Source organism: Gavia stellata, chromosome 22 (genome assembly GCF_030936135.1).
Source record: "Gavia stellata isolate bGavSte3 chromosome 22, bGavSte3.hap2, whole genome shotgun sequence".
NCBI classification, from domain to species: Eukaryota; Metazoa; Chordata; class Aves; order Gaviiformes; family Gaviidae; genus Gavia; species Gavia stellata.
This window is the reverse complement of record NC_082615.1, coordinates 13,696,819-13,717,589: the sequence shown is the minus strand read 5'-3', so window position 1 is coordinate 13,717,589 and position 20,771 is coordinate 13,696,819. Positions and strand designations below refer to the sequence as shown.

Here is a 20,771-nt window from a genome sequence, read left to right as displayed (position 1 = left end):
AGAGAGCCTATGGATCAGCTTGTGGATAGCTTTCCTTAGTCTTCCCTAAGACTGCCTTGCCCTGTCCCCCACTGGCACCTCTTCATTCTTTAGAGCCCAAGATGTAGACTCTGATACTAACACACACCCCAGGAGAGGAAAAAAAGAGTGAGTGAGCAGTGTCTGCAACACCCTATCACCTGGATGATGCTCCCCGATGCCTTGTAGCAGCTCAGGTGGGTGGACGCAGACATTGTTCTTAGAGTAGATAATCTCCCCATCAAATATGGAAGATGAACTGCTGCCACTACCAGGATTCAAGGTCAGGAGGTCGGAAGCTTTTGAAGAGGCACGTCGGAGGAGTCGCCCCAGAGACATCGCCAAGGAAATGTTTCCATTATCTGTCAGATTTAATCAGGAGCCAAATTCAGAAGATCTGCCAAGAAGGAGGAAAGAATAGTATTAGAATAAATATAACGACAGCACAGCATGTGCCTACCACTGTCTGAGAAGGAAGAGGTCTCCCATCAACTGCTGCATCAGTCCTACAACTCAAGGAAGAGCCTCCATATGCTCTGGATCTGTAACATCAACTCTGTGTTTTAAAGATGCTGAAGTACAGAATCCCGGGATGGTTTTCTGTGCAACAAAGAAATATGAAGGCAGCAAAACCCACACGTTTCAATAGTTACTGCGAGCAGGAAACAGAAAAGTAACGGTTGTCACTGAATATTGCCCATTAAGGGAACAGCTCAGCGATGCAGAGCTGCCCGATGTATCACTGTCCTGGGGATGGCAAAGAGAGTCAGAGTAGACCCTGGAGGCTTCCTTCAGCACAGAAAAACTGCTGAGACCACGACATCAAACAAGGGCTGCCGCTTCATCCTCAGTAACCACCAATCTCCAAAAAAACATTGATCAAAACAAGTTCATCTTGTGCTTACCAATTTTTGGCATAATCCTGCTGTGCATTTGAGGGTTTTGCGCTCGGGTTTTGGTTTGTTTTTTAAGCAGTGCTGGTTATATAGAGCTTTTTCAGAGATAAGTGGCAAGAGACCCATGTTCAACAGAGTGGGCAGACTCCGATAGCCGCATATGGCATGCCAAGTCAAGGCAAACATTTCCTCTCTCAACAGGTAACTTTAGCTAACTGTGAGTATGGTCCCCAACCAATCACCAAGTAAGCACTGTACTCAAAACGAGACGTGGTCCTCATCGGGGCTGCTGATGAGCTCTACAGTGAATCCAGAAGGGTCACCCAAGCTATAAACTATTTAGCAGACAGATCAGGAAGATGACTTGATGGTGGGTCTGGCACAAAGCAATCCCAGAGATAGCCCAACACAATATAACAGAGCTGACTCTACCCACTGCTGCCATCCCTAGCTGGGAAGCAGACCATCAGAGGCACAGCAGTTTCTGGTCTGCCAAAAGTACACAAGGAGAGGAAACATCGACTTCTGTTCCTTTGTATTTACACAGCCTTACTTGCTCGTGAACAGGCCAGTCCGACCTGGCACGCACCACACATTGCAACGGTGCCAAGTCCAGGGGCAGCACGTGGAGAGATCAGCTCAGCGTGTTCCTCGTGACAAGTGCCACACCACGGTCCGCAGAGCACGCAACAGGGGTAGCCAGAAATAAAGAGAAAAGCAGACAGGCCCTGACTTGTACTATCAGGGGCACTGTATGGAGGAAACACTTAGGGGCCTAAAGCAAGTATCATCAAACACTGAATAGCTCCGATTTCTTTAAACAGGGTTTTAACAGTATCTCCAGATAAATGAGGATGCGAGAAGGCAGAGGGCAAACAGAAACCAGCGCTTCCCGAAGAGCGGAGTGAAAGCTGCAGGGAAGAAAAATAGCTGTCCTGATTCTGACAGATTTGTACATACAGAAGATTGCAAATGAGATTGCCAAGCAGTTGACAGAGCCTTCATTAAAGGACAAAACTATTGGTTTAACTGGCAGTTGCTAGATTTGTCAATTTGAATCACAGCATAAGCAGTTTCTGCATTTCAGGCTCTGCTGGAACTCGATGGAGAAGCCTCAACCCTGCTATGTACGGTGCCCAGCAAGTGTTTAGGATAAGAGAATTACTTTGCAAGTCCTTTGCACCCAAGTCTCCTTATAGCACCAAACACAACATGTATCTTCACGTCTCAGCCCAAAAAAACCAAACACCAATGGAGCCATATGCTTGTTCTAGTCCAGACTGCCAAAAGCCACAGTACTGTTTCAGGCTCTGGGTTGTATCTTGGAGAAAGTAACTTGCCTCAACCATATTTAAAGAGCAAGTCACCTTTCCTCTCATTGCACCCTGCAAGAATACAGACAATAACCTCTGCTGCAATTCCTCCTTCCCACCACCAAGTTTCAACACACGGTTTCAACACAGTGTTGAGGGAGTCCGGAGCGGTGACGTGGAGCAATCTCTACAGCATCAGAGCCCCTCAGCCTCCAGCACATCTGAAGAGGGTCATCTGTTACCACAATGTTTTGTAGGCAGTACAGCCTGCTCAGGTTTGCCCCGTTTCTGTCAAGACTGAAACCAGCCTGGACACCCAGGCCTTCAGCTATGTCAGCTATTTCATCGGAACTCTAGAAGCGCAAAACCTGCATACGCAAAGGAGGAACCTGGTACCGGGGAATGCTTCCTCAGAAAACACAAGTGAGCTTTTCCTACTAAGGACAGCAGATGGAGATGCACGTATGAAACCAGAGCTTGTGTGATGTCTTACTGCAGCTCTCCAGGGGCTCTCAGGAACGCAGGCAGAGGTGCAGGACTTCTCTGCCAACAGTGGTGACATTTAATTAGCTTTTACCTAGCACAGAAAGAAGAAAGCAACAGGTAAAAGATCAAAAGCTGCTCCCTGGAAAGCAGGAGGAATTTAAAGGGAAATATCCCTTTGATCCTGCAGAACACCTGTCGCTTCAGCACTGCCTTGATGTGCAGGTGGACGGCGCTGCAGGTACGCACAGGCATACGCAGGTTGGGAAGAGGGAAGAACAACAACAAAAGACCGGAGGTGAAGAATATGATGTCCTGCCAGCATAGAAAATTAGTCTGTTGCATTTGTCTTGCAGAAGAGCTATGCATCAGAGATCAGAGTCCACTACAATGCTGCAAACAGCCAAATATACTGGGATGTACAAACATCATCAGCAAGACTCAAATTAATCCTTTCACCATTGTCCCAGGCTAGGGAATTCTGTGTAGTTTTGGTTCCAGCATTAAAGAAAAACAGATGCAAGTCACTGGGCAGTTTCAAGGAGAGTGACAAGAGTGATCTGGAAAGAGATTGCCAAGGGAAGATTAAAGAAGGGGAAATGTATTAAAAGTCTTCATACCTGTGAATTGACACCTCCAAAAAAAGGAAGAGCTGTCTATGGAGGACAGGAGAAGTAGTAGGGTGATTGAACTGTGGCAAGGAACATAGAGTTTGGTCATTCTAACAGCAGATATACCAGAATAGGGCAACCTGAAGAGGCCATTTCCATCACTGGGGGGTTTCAAAGACAGGCCGCAGAAACAGATAGGCAGTCGGTCCCAGCTAGGGCCAGGTGATGGACTGGACCTCTGAAAGTCATCCAGTCTACTCATACAACCCCAAAGGTCTCTGAAACACAGCTTGTGAATGTGCCTCTCCTTCCCAGAAGACAGGAGTTCACGCAACACAAACCAGCAAGTAACAAAGAGACCAAATCTGCAGGGTTTGCTCATTCTCAGCCCTCTTCTGTGTGGGGCAATATCTGCACACACAGTCCACGGGGCCTGGGTCGCGAGGAGAAGCAGGTATTGCTGCTGCCTCTTGTGTGGGCTTGGGAAGGCAGGCGGGAACCGTCCTACAGCTAAGTCAGCATTAAATTAGTACCATTAAAAAAACGTATTTTTCATATTAATTTTCTATTTATCCCCTGATCTGAAGGGATTCTTTTCAATGTGGCAGAGACATCCTAGCTCTCCAGGAGCTGCAGCACTGAATTAGCTGATAAGCTCTTGCTGAGTGCCAATATTTATTAAGCACACATACATTTTCTTCTCCCACACATCAACTGTCGCCACTAAAAATCTTTGCTACAGCTACCAAGTCTGTTCACGCAGCCCCTGGCTGCTCTCCCAGTCAATGCCAGCACTTCTCAGCTACACGAGAGCTCAGAAACGTGCTGGGGAGCCAACTCCTGAAATCACCCCAGGAGCCTCTTCACAAGAGCCTGACCAGTTCCAGCCAGCAGCATCTCAAATAACACCGGCTGCTCGCCTCCCTGAGAAATGCCCTTCCCCTTCTCACAAACCGATAAACAACAAAATCCTGTTTGGCTTGGCAGATCGCACCATCACCTTGGCAGATGCTGCCAGACCAAATGTTGCTGCCTCCGGTTGCACAAGATTCCTGTATTCCGGCAAAGGAGGGCAATGGAGGGCTCCTGCACGGGCTGACGCAGGCTCCAGCACATTACTCCCCGTCCGTGCAGCACACGCTCACACCAGAGCGGTTCACGGGCACGCGAGAGAACAAGGCTTCTCTCGCAAATAAGTTTACCCTATAGAGGCATATGACAGCCTGCGCTTTGGGGTCGGCTGCAGCCAACAAGTCACACTGCTGAGCACTTTGTGCCTGGCAGTGGGTCTTGGGGCTCCAAGGGCAAATTTGCTGTGCAAGAGTTTAATAGCTTTACAAGGAAAATAAGCCAAGCTACAGGGCTCTTGAAGCGAAACGTGAGTCCTACAGTGTGTCTGGGCACGGAGGAGAAACACGAGCTGTCAAACATCGGCACCAAATTTAAGCATGAAATGCCATAAGTAAGAAAAACACAACAGGCTTTTTTTCTTTTTTGCCCTTAATAACTTAAATTTGATTTTACATATTTAAGGAGTACGGAGTCACTGAACCGGGGAAGTTTCAAACACGGCAGAAGTCCCAGCCTCCTCCTCCCCCTGGGAAGGGCAAATGCCGGGTTTGCATCTCAGGTAGCTCAAGCAGAGGTTACAGCGTGCTGGAAGGCAGAGCGACCGGAGACGGAGTACAGGAGCCCGGGAGTCAGGACTCGCAGCTTCTTTCCAGTCCTCTGACTGGATTTTCTGTGCAACTCTCAGCTAGTCACTCACTTGATCTACACTTCTCTATGTATACATGAGAGCCCTTGTAACGACCTTCCCTTTGTATTGCAATACCTCTACATTAGGGGAAAAAAAAAAAGCTTTTAAAACTACTAGCTATTAGCTGGAGCTATTTAAGATGACCTAGCCAAATCAAGGAAAAAAAGTTTACCATAGGGAGCCATTCTGAAGTCATCCCATTTCATGGGGAGAATTATGTAGGTCACCAAAAAGTCTTTCATTCCCGACCTGCTCGTGCAGCAGTGGCACGTGGAGTACAGAGCAAAGGAGAAGTCACAGCAGTCACCAGCGACGGCTGAGATCCTGACACTCGCACAACTCCAATTCCAGTCACTTCAGTGGAACAGATTTTGCTCAGACGCATCTCAGCTGAGAAGGTAAAAAAGGGACAGCTGACTAAATACTGCAAGTTTGTGACTCAGAGATGAAAAGGGAAACGAAATGCTATCATCAGAGGCTGCCTGCTGCTCCCAGCCACACCTGCTTAGGCATAAAAAAGCAAATAAAAAGCTTACCACCCCTCCAGCACTAAAAGTCAAACTGCAACATACGCTTTAGCGCTGAGAAATTATTTGTGCCGTATGTCCCTCCATCCCAAGGTTAAACATCATTTCATATTACTTAACTACAGTCCTTGTGTGATAGGTAACACTTTTATGGCTTTTTATTTCCAACGTCCTGTAGCTGTGGACTCGTAATACTAGATCCCTCGCAGTACTAGATCCCTAAATAGCAGCAGCTAAAAAATGCCAGGAGCCTGGTTTCACAGCTGAACTGATGAACTAATTGCGAAGCCTTTTCTTAATACAACAGACATCAGACCGCATGGTTCTGCCATGCTCCGACACTTTGAAACAGTCTCCTTTTCACCCTGCCACAGGCAGGGCCATGCCCCCTCCCTCTGGCCAGCAGGACAGAGGACTCGACGCTCTGCCCCATCCCGGCTCTCCAGCTTTTCGCCAACCACACAGCGAGACCTGCAGAATAAACCCGGGTATTCAGCAAACCCAACGCAGGGTCGGAGAAGCAGCTTCCAGAGACTTCCCTGCTTTTAGCCAAGTTATCACCAGAATGACACAAGCTCCTCTAAGCCTACAAACTTGAAGGCGGCTTCTACAAAAGAAGCAGCAAGCCCGGTATCTTTACTCTGAGCTGTCCTGGTGTTAACATTTCTACTGTTTTCTGTTCAAAGATCTTTCATTTTTATTACTTCCTATGCAGAGTGGCAACTAAGAACATAATACCTTTGCAAGAGAAGTTACCAGTCCAAGAACCGAAAAGCCGGGCAGACCTCGGAGAGAAAGAAGCAGAGTTATTTTACAGAGCCTCAGCAACACGGAGAGCAATATATCAACACGTAACCCCTGCCCTGTGGCGCCTGAAGGCCATGCATCAAATAATTGCCAAGGATCCCGACCATCCATCTTCACGTCTCCGCTGGTAACGGAACTCAGCAAACGAAGAGGAAGATATTGGGGTCATTTGAGGGAAGACCGCCTCCCCAAAAGGAAGGAGATGATAAAAATTTGTTGTACGGAGCCACTCCGAAAGAGCAGAAGGTAAAGTTCGCGAAGTGTTTCGCACGCCGCTTCCCGCCCGCCCCGGCCCCGCAGCACACCGACCGCCCCGGGGGCTCCGAAGGCGGCGGGCAGCGCCCCGCCCGCCCCCTCCGCGACCCCCCACGCAGCGCGGGGCTCCCGCGGGGGACCCCGGCGGGCGGCGGGGAGCGCAGGCAGGGAGGACAAAGAGTGGGATACCAACATGGATGCACCGCCAGGCTGCCGGGCGGGATACCCGGGTGCCTCGTCCCCGGGCACCAACCCGCGGGGAGAGACACGCGTGACGAGCAGCCGGCCCCGGGACCCGGGTGGGCTCGGGCAGCCGCTGCCGCCCACCGCAGCCCAGAAGCACGGCCCCGGCCCGGCCGCACGGAGCCGGCGCTACCCGCCGCTCAACGCGCCCGCGGCGAGCGAAGCCCCGCGCGGCCCCGGCGCTTTTACCGGCAAAGACGAGCCCGGGGAAACTTCCGGCGGCTGCACGGCCCGGACCGGCCCCGGGCGGGCTCCGAACCGCCGTCCCCCGCGCCCCCGCCGGGCCCCGCGCGGGCGCCGCTGCCGCCGCCCCGCTCCGCCCGGCCCGGCCCGGCCCGGCGGGGGTGTGCCCGCCCGGCGGCCCCGCCCCGCCCCCGGCGTGACCAGGGGCTGCCCGGCAGCCGCCTCAGGCGGGGCCGCCTCCGCGAGGGAAGGGCAAAGAGGGACCCCCCGGCACGGCACGGCACACCCGGCCTCGCCCCGCCCGGCCCCCGGCGCCCTTACCTGCTGCCCCGCACCGGGGCTGGCGCGGCCATGGCGGTCGGGGCGCCGCGGGCCTCGCTGGGATACGGCGGGCAGCGGCGGGCTGAGGTAGTGCGGCCCGCGTCCCACCGCCCCCCCCCCGCCCCGGGCTGAGGTGGAGCGGCCCGAGTACCCCCTCGCGGGTTGAGGTGGTGCGGTCCGCAGCGCTCACGTGACCCGGTGTTGTCGCGTCGCCTGGCAACGGGAAGATGGTGCAGCCGCCGGTGGGTGAGTGCGGGGCTGGGCCGCGGCCCGACACCGCCCGGCCCCCCGGTCGTGCCCGTGCCCGTGCCCGTGCCCAGCCCCGCGGCGGAGGGGCGGCCTGCAAACGGCGGCGCTGGTACTCACTCTCTCTCTCTCTGTCTCTTTCTTTCTCTCTCCCTCCTGCGGGACGCTCCGGTTGCAGGCGCAGGCCGGCCCCAGCCCCACGGAGGAGCCCCCGGTGCCGCAGCAGAGGGATCTGGGGGGGGATTCGGCTCCGCTGAGCGGGATGTAATCAGAGTTCCGTCCCATCTCGCTATGGAGGTGATTTCCTTTGAAACCTTCACAGGGCAGCGTGTTCCCATGCGTTCCTTACAGAGCGATGCCTTCACAGAGGCAGTTTTGATAGGCAGAAGTAAAACAAGTGGGCAATTATTGCAGTCTTGCCCTGCATAAAAAAAAAAAGCCACTAGACAGTAAATTTAGTTACTGTCCTGTGTATCGGCAGCATCTCCAAGTAGGTGTTTCTCAGTCAGCTCTTAGCACGTTGCTGCTGTAGACACTTTAAAAAGGAAGTTATCCACATTTCACAGGTGCACATATTCAGGCTCTTTTTTTGAGGTTTGTTGGTGACAAGTTTTCCTCTTCCGTTGGTACTGCGCAATACTTGAATTTGGCAAATAATGATATGGGATAAAACAGTGTCTCTTTAAAAAGAAAGAAAGAAGAGAATAATTTGGCTCCATGTAGTGCAAGCTGGAAGACCTTCTTTAATGAATCCCTAAGGGCTTTTTTTTTAAGTAGATGTGAGGTAGAAACGCATGTGAAATTAAAAGTGGTGTGTAGAATTTTTGCCAGGTGACCATTTTTGCAAATGAGATTGAACTCCTAAATTAAACTGCTGTGCCCTGTGACAAAAAGCAGTTGTTAAAATGCTGTAGCATTAACATTAAACAAGGTAATCAACTCCTTATAATGCTGCTGTTCTGCTTTTCGCCTGTGTTGTATGCTAGGCCATAGAGGCAGAGAACGGGAACGACAACGAAGAGGAAGAGTCTGTTCCTCTGGAGGACCGAGAAGAGATGTTTCCCCCAGCAGAAAGAGGAGTCTATGGAGCTGCAGAGTTCGTTAGTTCTGCAGAAGTGAGACACTATAATAATATATATAATTTTATTCACAGAACGCATGACCAGTATTTGTAACTTCAAATTCTCCTGGTGCAGTTTTATTGCTGCAAACACAAAACCAATCAGAACTGGAACAGAGAAAAGCTAATTGGTCAAGCGCGAAGTAAACAAAAACGCTGACAAAACTGGAGAGGTTCCTTTGTTGTGCTATATATGTGTAAAGTATTAGGTTTTTTATCCAGAGTGACACAGCTTTGCCAATATATCTGTGTGCTGATTTTAGAACAAGGACCTCTTCTTGATTCTTTGTCTGCATTGTTCATGTCTCATGATGACAAAAATAAGCGGATTTTTAGGGGCAAATAGAGTTAGATTGAAAAGGATGGATTTTATGTTTCAGGAAAAATCTCCTGAGACTTTCTCGTCCAAAGTGGAATTAGGCAGTTGGCCTCCTGAATTGGGTGAAATGGAGCAGCTGATAACAGACAGAGGAAACCCTTCCCTTCCTTCAGGAGCTCCTCCACAGGCATCTGTGTTGTCAGTGGAGTGGAACAGCTGTGTAGAGTCAGGTATCATTCAGTTCCTTAGTAACACTACAATACTCGATACCATCTATCAAGCACGGTTTCTAGTTTTCTCCCTTTCTGATCATTGTTAATCCATCTGGAGGCATAGTACTATGAAATCTAAGTATTTATCTTTTTCTTTTTTTGGGGGTTGGGGTCCAGGTGACATTGGAGAACCTGTTTCTCTCTATTCAGAGTCTGCCTTTGAGCAATTCGGTCAGCTTACTAGTGAGCATGGTGGCCAAAGATGGGAAAAGGAATGCCAGCAGTGTGGAGCTGAGGAAAACGAAATAAGCGGAAGAAGTGAGAAAGCCGTAGAAGAAACAGAACTGGTTGTCTTGGATCCAGAACATGTGAGAAGTCCTGAAATCTTGTGATTCTTCTTTGCAGACTTGATATTTTTATTTGTGTGAAACGTGCGAGGTAAATTGTAAGCAGTGGCTTAGCTGTATGCTAAAACTACATGTTTAACAATAGCTTTTGCAAAAGTACTAACTCCTGAATGTGTCTACTCCCTCAATACTAACCCCAAAGTTGCAGGTTCAGAAGTGAGCAATGTAGTGGGCAAATCTGGTGCTCTTCAGTACTCCTGAAAGAGAAGTACTTGCAGCCAGAGTGAGTGGATGGGTTCTCACATGTAGCTCTTCTTGTATGTTCCCGACTTTCAAATATTCTCAGTAGTCACTTTCTGATGTCAACAAATACCCACGATATAACTCTTCTCACTTGTTACAGTGAGTGTAGCTAAAACAAGAATGTCTATGGCAGAAAATATGATGTGGGAATAGCAGTAAGGTTTTGTCATAATTTATTTACAAAAGTGTGTTAAAGTTTATCAACATCATACTTCTTTACAGCCTCTGATGAGACGATTCCAGGCTGCCCTGAAGAGCTACCTTACCAAGCAGATAGAAAAAGTGAACCTAGAGCTTCAGGAACTGGTATACAGCATTCTTTCTTTGCCTTCCCACAGCAGCCCATCCCTGCCCAAGCTGAAGTCAGATAGCTGATTTCCTCTTGTGTTTGCAGAGGACAGCAGTGAAGAAGGGCAAAGTACAGAGAGAAGAGCTCGGGGTGGTTCTTTACGGAGCGCAGCAGCAGCTGGCCCATCTGCAGATGGAACTGGAGAAGAGCCATGACCGCCGTGCTCAGACGGCCACAGCGCGTCGGCAGCTGGAAGAGGAACTGGAGGCTCTCAGGCGTACTTACAAGGAAGCATGTCGGAACACGGATGATGAACGCAAGAAAGGTGACTGAGGCAGTCCTTGCAATATTTCCTAATTCTAGTAGTATGTGGAGAAATTAATTTGAATATAAGTCAAGCAAGAGATTGAAAAATACAGTAAAATTCATCAGGTATAATGCACTCATTGAAAAATTTCACAGATATTCCTGGTTGCCATATAATTTCTATTGTTTCTAAGACCACGTTGCTACGTTGTACTCCTAAGAAGATCTTTAGGACTAAAACTGTTTCTGGCAGGTCAGCTGCTCTGTGACTTAGCAGGAGGAAAATTCCCAGCACTCTGTTATGTTTGCCCTTGTCTCTGTAAGGGCGTGATGAGATCGCAAAGGTCGTAGGTCATTAGGGGTGTCCAGAAGTATGAGAGCACTATGCGTGTGGCGGCCCATTCCAGCCAAAGAAATGGACTTGACTCATTCTTTGTGTGTTGCAGGCATTTGGGTAGGAAACAGTAAAACAATTGCAATGGCAAGGATAGCTGAACATTAAAATAAATTGCCTACAAAGTTTTTGCAGGTTATTGAAAAAAATTAGAGAAGCATTCAACAGACTGAGAAAGAGACAGTTCTGTTTTGGGGCAGAGGAGTGGATTCACAGCCTCCTTAGGCCCCTTCTTTGATTTTTCTGGGATTCCGTGTGCTGGGAATCAAGGAATCGCTTACCAAGATTTTTAGCTTCGTTTGTGGAGCTATACTTCTAAGCTGATGTAAATTCTCATTTTGGGGAGGGCTGATTTAGCTGGTATGTGTGCGGGTTTGGCTTTGGGTGCTTCTGTATTTCTTTCCCTTTTATCTCTGTTTAGTCTGTCCTACAAACGTACTTTTCTGTAAATATTTTTCCTCCTGCCTCCCCAGTTTCTGCAATGCAGACCCAGGTTGAAAACCTGGCCTTGCATCTCTACTACATGCAGAATATGGACCAGGATATGCGTCATAATATTTTACTAATGAAACAGTCGACGAAGAAGGCTGAGGCAGAGAAGGTTCAGGCTGAAGTGGAAAAGAAAAAACAGGTATCAAGTATAACTGCTTTAAAATAAAGAAATAAATAGCGATGACAGTTAGTGGTGAGTCTTGGAGGGGGTGCTACCTTGTCAGAAGGAAGGCTATAGTGACTGAATCACGGAAGATCTGTGGGGATATTTTTCCCAAATAATTGAAAAAAATAAACCCCAACCCATAGACTTTTCTAAAAATGAGAAGAATCCCCATCACCAGGATAGTGGCATGTGCTGCCCAAAGGTTTTTGACAAGCCTTATAACAGTAAATCACTCTTCACTCAAGCAGAGGGACAGAAACATATTTAGTAAAGAGGTATCATAGGTTCAAGTCTCGAGAATTACTCCGAGTCACCATGAGTTTTACAACGAAAAGCGAACTTTGAAAATGAACTGGGCTGGTTGGTGTGCTGGAGCTCCCTCTGCTGCCTTCTGCTTGCAGCAGGACACAGACTAATGATCATTAATGCAGAATTGCATGCAAACAGTTGAAATCAAATGGATTTATATGTTTTTTAACAAAGGATTTCAAAACATAAAGTATTAAGATTCCTAGCTGCTGGAAAGGTGGCACGATATAATCCATGCTGACAAGAATGAATGCTGCTTCAGATCTGAAGTATCAATTTACTACTGCAAATGGAATAATAAAAATAATAAAAAATCAGCAAAGAAGGTTTCGTTCTCTTGAAAGTTGTCACTGCTGCATTCATGAGTCATTTGTATATGAATGGAAAAGTTTCAGTAGGAACCAAATCTAATCCAGTTGCCAGTTTAATCCCTTTTCTAGCCTATGTTATTCTTCTAGAATATAGTTGGTTAGGACTGAGATTATATTGCTCTTCCTGAACTGTTTGGCTCTGACTCTGTAGGATCTTCTAGTAGACCGCTTAACAAGAAAAGCCTATGAACTCCAAGAACAGATTGCTCTGTTTGAAGCTCAGTTTGTGGCTCAGGCAGAGGACACAAAAGTAACTCGGCAAGCAGTAAATGAGGTAGGAGGGTGCTTTTTTTGCTTCTGGTTAATATTTCCTTCTGGAAGGACTGACCGCTTTGGCTCATGCTCACGTGATATGTACAGTGTAGGCCAGAGTTGTATGGTTTGTTCCTGTTTGGAGGAATGAAGACTTCTTTTTTTTCTTTCTTTTCTTTTTTTCTTCCCCTTTGTCCTTAAGAATTGCCTGTAAATCACTTCCTCCCCCACCTTCTCAGCATTTTTTTTTCTTGGAGGTCTATGCTCTGTGGTCTGGTGTGACAGTAAACCAGATGCATATTAGTTGAAGCTATTCCTGCCCAGCATATTACGAACAGAAGAAAAATACTGCATTGTAACATAAATTTGGTTTTTCAACACAGTATAGATTCATCCTGTCTACCAATTTTCTCTTCCTTAGGCTTGTATGGAGGTACAGGCTATTAACATGGAGAAAAAGCAATTGATGAACCACTGGAATCGCAGCTTGGCTGGAATGAAGCAAAGAAATGAGGCCTATATCGCCACACAGGAGTTGTTGAGGTATGGTACCTGAAAGCAGTCCCAGGAGAGACCTCAAATAATTTGGACAGGAGGGATTCTAAAAGGGGCAGTATGTCTTCTGTCAGGTTTATTACTGTATGTGCAGTATATGTCAGGCAGTACAAGTTCACTGCTCTGGAGCACATAGTAAGGTTAAAGGATAAGAAATACAGTTCTTTGTTACTATTTGCTTTATCCAGAACACAACTCTCCCTTGATATGTGTGTGTTTTTTAAAGCTGTTTAGAGTTTTTCTATTGATATTTTATTCCTTTAAAAGAGTTCCTTCGCCTTTGCAACATCTCTGAATCCAAAGAGCTAGACAGCAAGAAGGATTTATCTATCACTTTCAGTTAGGGTTTTGCGATGCCTTTAGAAATCTTCTGTAAAACCTTCCTATTGTTGCCAAAGGAAGTGTTTCTTTGGTCTGGAGTCTTAAAGCTTGACTGATTCTCTGAGAACAAACAATGTGCTTTTATGTGGTGGCATCCGGGTAAGAATGGGGGGGTGGGGACAGGACTGAAAGAAGGAATTAATTTTCCTACATACATTTCCTTTTAAATCTTAATGTCTCCATCCATCTTCTGATGACTCTGCACTGTCACAGCAGACTAGCCTTTAAAAAGATCTTCCTTCTTGGCTAGTTGTTGCTGCAATAGCATGTTTGAAAAGAGGAATTTGTAGAAGACCGTTCAGCACACGAATCAATCCCTGGGATGGTTTTCCATCCTCTCTGCCTCTCCAGCAAGTACAGACATGACCTCAAGTCTCTAGAAATGGACATCTATGGCTGTAGAAAGTCGATCAGGAAGGAGGAGGAGAAGAATGAGTTGCTTGTCAGCACCCTGAGCCGTTCACAGAACGATGCCAACACAACAAAGAAGCTGATTGCCCAGTGCCTTTCGAGGCAGGAGGCCTTGAAGGTTGAATCTGGCACCTATACTCGCATTCTCCATGAGACAGAGCAGGCCCTCAACAGGACCAAGACGGTGAGAAGAGTTACTTGGAAGAAGAATGCTTTTGAATTGGTCACGGATATTTAATATCCTTGCCCAAACAGTTGTAGTGATCCTGTCTCTCTTCCCTACCTTTCAGGATCAAGCTGCTCGTCTGAATGAGTTGCTGTCCATCAGTAAGGATATAGAGAAAGGGACAGATGCCAAAGAGCAGATGGAGAATGAAATCATGGCAAAGGTTCAGGACCAGATGATGTCCAGCAAAGCCACAAAGCACTTCTCACAGCTGGCTGCAAAACTTCATAGGAGAAAAACGGACCTGGTATGGTATCTCTTCCATTTGGGAGGGCAGGGGAAGGAAACAGCCTAGAGCAGTGTTTCTCAAGTGTGTTTTGTCAGTGTCTCCATTTTGTTTTTTATGTCTGCAATTGAAGCTCTGCTGGGTTTGCAACTTCAATTTAGTTCTTCCAGTGATCTTATTGCATCTTACTGATCTTGTGTATGTGAGAGAGTTTGGCCAAAAAGGCCTGACACATAATACACCATTCTTTTCTTAAAAAATGGGGCAGAATGATGAATCCTGGGAGTGTTTACTATAAAGTGGTTCAAGTTCTTATGCATTGCGGGAAGACAGTGGATATGTGGTACTTCTATACTTCACATTAAACTGACTTATATCTCTATGCTGCATTGCGGAAGGTGATGCAGGCATACTCTCAGTTTCCAAATCAGCATTACAGTCCAAGGAACAGTCAAACCAGACCCACAGTTCTTCATGGCACGATTAAGTTGCTCTCTTTGGGAGTGTGTAACTGGCACAGATAGAAAAACTAGAAGATTCAGCATAGTATTTATCGTGTCGAGTTGTGTGGGCGGGCACTAACACAACGGGCTCACACCTCTGTATTTCCACGGGTTACTTCAGCCTGCCCCTGGGTTTTTTAAATCAGGTGCATATCTTAAGTAACTGGAGGACTGCCAGGGTTGGCTTTCGCTGTGAGAAAGGCCCCTCCACCCCCCTTTCCGACAGATACACAAACAAGTGGATACTCCGCACTGACTCCTATTAGCATCTGTGTTGCGCAGTAGAATACAGTGCAGAGACTACGTACTTGGAACAGACCAAATTGCAACCTCTCGCAGTGTGGTCCAGGCTGTGCAGAAGTAACAGACAGGCTCTTCAAAAGTTACCTGGCTGCATCCATACTGCACTCAAACAAAAGGCGTAGCTGCGCTTTCTAGCTAGTACGGTTGTTGTTAGGCGAGGCACATGTTTGTCAGGTATGGTGGAGAAGGTACCATAAAGTAATGTCCTACTACTGTCAGCCAGGTAATCAGAGATATACAGGCAGGGAAAATAATTGCAGAAGTGGCAAGCGTCGTCTCTTAAAGGGTTTTGGGATCTTTAGGCTCCTTAATGCTTTTCAACAGCCTATGGCAGAGGTAAATGTTGCTATCGCCTGTCAATAGATGGAGAAACAAAGGTACAGAGAGGGTAAGTATCTTGCTTACAGCTTGTAGTACAGACCTGCGAGTAGAATCTAAATCCCCTGATTCCTGTGCTTTGATAAGTGGGCATTACAAATCAATGAGTTGCTGTTGGTGACAGTAATTTGTTTTCTGTCTGTTGATACTCCTAGGAGCTGCATTTTTCCAAGGTTGAGAATGATACGGCCCAGGTTATTCTGAGTGCAACTCATACCAACTGCAGGCTGATGATTCTCCAAAAAACACTTTGTGAGCTGGACAAGGAAATAAAAAATGTCCATGATCTGATCAGCCACAGTGAAAGTGAGATTGCAAAGTGCAGTCTCCTGATTGAGAACAAGCGAGGGGTCATCAGCCGGTACAACAAGAGGTTGGAGATGATTCTTTCTCAGCAGGGGGTATGTACATTGACGTTTCAATCCCAAACTCGATTTTATTCTTTGTGGTGACCACAGATGCCCTTGATAAATGTAACTGCCTAAGTGCTGGATAGTTAAAACTTTCAGACATCAGTATGGTGATTTAAAAGCTGCACTAGTTAATGTAAATGTTTACGTTTTCAGACAGTTCTTAATGCACACGAAGAGGAGCTGGCATTAGGGAATTGTGAAATGAGGGTGTGCCTGGCACAGATTTCTGCAGGGAGTTATCTACACCTGATGAAAATGTTGAATGACATCAATACTCTGGGAGTAAATAGGATCTCATTATAAAATCTGCAAAGCCTGACAAGACCAGAGTGGAACAGGCAGAGTGACTTAAGTCACTTCATGGTTGTCCCCATTCAGATGATGCTCAGATCTGTCCCTAGCACGGTGAGCTGCAAGACCTTTACGGACACCAATGTGAAAATTATTACTGTGGCATACGTTTCGCAAAATTTTGAGTGTCTGGATGTACCTGTTGTAAGAGCTTAGGAGGCCCTCTCGCCACAAAGCCCGAGAACCTTTCGGGCTTCTGTTGCATTTATTCCTGCGAAGTCAGGAATTATTAATCCCATCCAACTCATGGGAAATGGAGGCAGAAGGTAACTAACTGAAAAAATAACAGTATAGTTGAAGTATTTAGTAGGCATCTCAGCAGTTGGACCAGCCTTCTGCAATGATGCTGTAAACAAGAGCTCCAACAGCTTCTGCCCAGTTAATCTCAAACCTTGCCCTCGTATAGGGGCAAGAATTGGGACCACTGGAAATTGAGATCAACAAGCTGACCAAGCAGATAGAAGAATATAATTCTGAGGTGATGACACTAGAGAAGTACTGGCTCAATCAGCAGAAAGAGCTGGTCAAGTTAACACACGAACGGGAGGAACAAATAGCCTCCTTGGATATGTTAAAGAAACAGATCACAATAATGCAGCAGAAGAAAGTACGCACTGAAAGTAAGTAATTCCCTAATTCTTTCTTAAAACGTTAATCCGTGAATGGACAAAAAAGGGAGTGAAGGCTTACAGATGGGTAACGCTAGACCTTCACCAAAGAATGCCCTCAGTGCTCCTATATATGTTATGTATAAGCAATAATGCAAATGGTCCCAGTACTATCCTTGGGGGCTAAAAGTCAGGCACCTTTTGCTGTTTTGCATGTCGTTATTTCCTGTAACGATTGATCCTGCTGTCTTAACTGACACAGTCGAACCCTAAGTTACCATGTCATGTGTTACACTTCCTAAATAAAGTCTACAAGTAGTTGGTAAGTAAATGGCTCCACCAATGATAGCGCTTTCCTTGGCCAAAACCAACTCTTCTACAGTAGTCTCCTTAAAACCTTACCTGATTTTTGGGCTTGTGGAAAAACGTTTTGGCTGAGTTGTGGGACGCAGGTGGCTCTGCATGCAGTGTTGTCTGGTCTAATAGCAGTTTGTCACACCTTGCCTGTATTCAACCCAGTGCTCCTGGGAATTTTAAGACTTTCTCCTGTTCACCTGTAGATGAAATTCAGCAGGAAACAAAAGAACAGAAAGACATCGAACGTCACATGAGGAACATGTCAAATGACTTGATAAAGTTGAATGTGTTGATCAACAAGAACAACAACAGCTTTGAGGAGCTGCAGCATGGCAACATTATCACAGAGAATGAGTTTGTACGCTCTCTCAAGGTACAGAGACTTGACATCTCATTTCCAGGCCTCAGCCTCCCATGCAGATCAGAGGCAAACAATGATCCTGCAAGTCTTTCTTGGTCTGACAATGTTTTATTGTTTTATGCTTCCCAAATCTAGGCAGCAGAAAAAGAATCAGTTGAGATGCAGGAGAAGCACAGTCAATTGACTGAGGAGAAGGAAAGACTCCTGAACAGCCTGGTAGAAGCAGAGTAGGTACCAGAGAGATTCTTGCTTTGTGCCACAGTCTTTGAACTTTTGTATGTGTGTCCATGTTACCTTTCTTCTCCAGTCATCAAACTGAACCAGCACCAGCAAACGTGCTTCTGTCCTTGGGGAAGATGAAAGAGAGTTTAATGATTTTTGAAACGCAGAAACTGAAAGGTGCTTTAGCTGTGTCTGGAACCAGCAAAAGCTGGGAGAACGTTGGCTTTAACAATTCTAGTGTGCTTGTGCTGGACGTTGCCACGATCTGTATGGGAAGATTCTGCATGCTATCTCCTCTGCCAGTAACTCAGAGCGAGTGTGCCGCACTGGGCAATTAATTGGGGTCCATCATCCCCCTGTCAGTCTGGGCTTGCTTATTTTTACAGACGCCATGCCATTTTCTAAATTGTGGAGCTTTCTGTCTGATTACATGCTGCTCTGTTGCTGCCCGTTTGTATGTCCTGCATGCAAATTCTTAGTTTCTGCTGAACCATGCAGCTCCGTGTTCAGAATCGATCTCGGGTGTGTGCTGCCACTGATGCACAGAGAGAGCGTCCTCTCTGTTGTTTACAAAGGCGCTGCTTTCCCTTTCTGTCACTGAAGGCATCAAATCATGCTGTGGGAGAAGAAGATCCAGCTGACAAGAGAGATGCGTGCAGCGGTGGATTCTGAGGCAGGACAAGGCGAAATCCAAGCCATGAGAAGGGAGATTCATAGGATGCAAGTAAGCCACTGGGGAAGAGGACTGAGGAGGGGAAGCTGCACGCGACATATTCAGCTTTGGAGTTGCTGAAAGATGAGGCAGGAGATGAGACACAGGCTGGAGAAGTAGCATCTTCAAGGCCATAGCAGTGTTGGAAATCTTACAACCCTGCAGCTAGACTGAATTCAATACATCCAGCATGCATTCACTTTATGCGTTCCTTGTGCATGCTACGTAATGGGCTGCAGCAGAATCTAGATGTACCTGAGAAATCTATTTAAAATGTGTCTGCCACCTTATTCTGTGACCCCAATTTATAAGCAAAGAAGTGATGATTGCTAAATATTGCATCAACTTAATCATTGGTTAGGGAAGTCCTCTATCTTCTGGCGAAGCAACTCTTCCCTTTCATTCTTGGGATACTTCTGCTCTTCTGCTCTTGCTATTGCTAATGAGTTCCAGTGAAACATTTTGAAGATTACTTTAGACGAGTTGATAATCCAGCCCTCTGCCTTCCAGATCCACACAGGGCAAGCCAGGTTTGGATTTAGCACAAATTTGGCTTGCCAGGGCTCATGTGTCACGTGTATCTGGTTTATGTTGATGGGATGTGCCACACAGAAGACTTCAGTTAGGTGCCATTGGTAAACATTCATTATTTTCAGCCTGGTCTGTATCCTGACAAATGGCAGGTCCGCTATGGCCAGCTGATGAAGCAGCAGGAGAAGATGATTCGTGATATGGAGGCATCTGTTTCTCGTAGAGAGGTGATAGCGATTCGTGGAGAGGGTCAGAACAAAACGGATAAGAAACGTATCACCAAGAGCGACTTCCACCGCAAGAAACAGGAGCTGATTAAGAAGATCAGCGAAACCCAGAAGGTGAGCAAGTAAAGCAGGGCTGGAAGAGTTCACGTCGGCTGCATTTGCCTTGTAATGAGCACCCGCGCGCTTGGCGCAGAGACACGGGCTGTCGGTACGCAGACCCTGCACCTGCGCAGGTACAGCACTGCACAGGCGCAGGCTTTGGAAACTCATTAAAAAATATAATAAAAGAAAATTTGAGAGTTCTGGGAGGATGGCTGGGAATGCAGGTGAACTAAAGAACTGGAATCTGCCGTTTCCTTCTCTTCTGTTTACTAGAAGGCTCAAGACTGCAACAAAACCATCCTGGAGCTGGAGAGCAGCCGGGCGTCCCTTAGTGCCACCTTCTCGGAAAAGCAGCAAGAATTGCGCGGGCTGCAGGCTGAGTCCGATGGCCTGCGTGCAGACGCAGAAAGTCTTCGGAACAAGAAACGATGGGTGAGCACATCTGCTTCCTTGCAGCAGACGAGCCAAATAGAACCTGCTGCTTTCTTCTGTTGCCAGCTCCTTGTCTCTCTCTCACCGCCATCCTGAAGTGGGTGTGCTCGGCGTGTAATTTTAGCAACACTTTCAGTTAACTGAGCACACTTTGAGGGCTTATAGTGGTCCTGAGCTGATGCTGGAGATGCACCTTTAGCGAGGCAGCATTCACCTGGAAACGTCAGCCTGAAGGACATCGTTTGTGTCTTGAAAATATCTAGTAACAAATATCCTTTGTGAGCGCTAGCTGGCTACTCATAAGTATCTTACAAATCTGAGAGGCAGCTGAAGGTTGTGAATGACGTCCTATGACGTTTTGAAGTTGGTGAATCTCTGTCCTGTCAAGGGTTGCCTTGTATGCATGGGTATTTCTCTGATTTATGGAATTCTGTGACGTGACTGTACCTCTACAGCACACAGAATGGGGATGCTGTTTGGCTGTTACAGTGGCGACCGCATAGCGGTATCCTCCCTAAGAAGCCCTTCCACTTCAAAATGTGATGGTTATGGTACCTGCGACAGGAACCACCTCCGTTTCCTACTTCTGTTCTGTGTGCAGTCTGCCATCAAAGCAATTTCCGTTGTTGCTTTTCTCAGAACCTTTTGGAGATTGTGGCCTACCAGACACGCCAGAAGCATCTGCAGGCGCTGAAGGAAGGGAGGTACACTCCCCTGTGCCGCACTGAACAAGCCTGGAGAAACGAGCAGCAGAAACTGTGGGACCGGCTCCGTGCCATCGAGGCCATCGTCCACCAGGTCCGGCAGGAACATCCTCAGCACCACAGGGCTCTCCAGTGGCTCAGCCAGTGCCTGGAATCCAGGCTCGGCTCGCAGTTCGCCTGCCAGTGACAGGGACAAAACACATCTAACCCTCTGTTCTTGTTCTAG

At 47.2% G+C, this 20,771-nt stretch overlaps 2 protein-coding genes across 4 annotated transcripts in view; one reads left to right on the top strand and one right to left on the bottom strand.

Annotated features, from left to right (window-relative positions):
* Window positions 1-7,143, bottom strand: part of TBC1D16 (TBC1 domain family member 16) — a 32,823-nt gene extending 25,680 nt beyond the window's left edge. For all 3 annotated transcript variants that reach the window (XM_059828066.1, XM_059828067.1, XM_059828068.1), the window contains exons 1-2: window positions 7,102-7,143; window positions 180-415 (exon numbers count right to left, since the gene is read on the bottom strand). In XM_059828066.1, coding sequence (XP_059684049.1) covers window positions 180-357 — 178 coding nt within the window. In that variant the 5' untranslated portion in view covers window positions 358-415; window positions 7,102-7,143. The remainder of the gene's footprint in view (window positions 1-179; window positions 416-7,101) is intronic.
* A 303-nt stretch (window positions 7,144-7,446) lies between these two features.
* Window positions 7,447-20,747, top strand: CCDC40 (coiled-coil domain containing 40). Its single transcript, XM_059828405.1, has 19 exons — window positions 7,447-7,503; window positions 8,649-8,777; window positions 9,163-9,331; window positions 9,524-9,681; window positions 10,186-10,269; window positions 10,358-10,577; window positions 11,426-11,583; window positions 12,442-12,564; window positions 12,964-13,085; window positions 13,830-14,073; window positions 14,180-14,362; window positions 15,681-15,926; window positions 16,696-16,909; window positions 17,458-17,627; window positions 17,751-17,842; window positions 18,441-18,561; window positions 19,233-19,421; window positions 19,683-19,841; window positions 20,481-20,747. Exons 1-19 carry the CDS (start codon window positions 7,447-7,449, stop codon window positions 20,730-20,732), a joined length of 3,090 nt encoding a protein of 1,029 aa, XP_059684388.1. The 3' UTR covers window positions 20,733-20,747.
* The last annotated feature ends 24 nt before the right edge of the window (window positions 20,748-20,771 follow it).

Excerpts from the sequence above, each read along its gene's own strand:
- CCDC40 (XM_059828405.1), top strand. The coding sequence starts at position 7,447 with ATGGCGGTCGGGGCGCCGCGGGCCTCGCTGGGATACGGCGGGCAGCGG. Across the intron at positions 8,778-9,162 it reads AGTTCGTTAGTTCTGCAGAA|GAAAAATCTCCTGAGACTTT; the intron begins GTGAGACACTAT and ends TTTATGTTTCAG. Across the intron at positions 18,562-19,232 it reads GGGAGATTCATAGGATGCAA|GTCCGCTATGGCCAGCTGAT; the intron begins GTAAGCCACTGG and ends GACAAATGGCAG.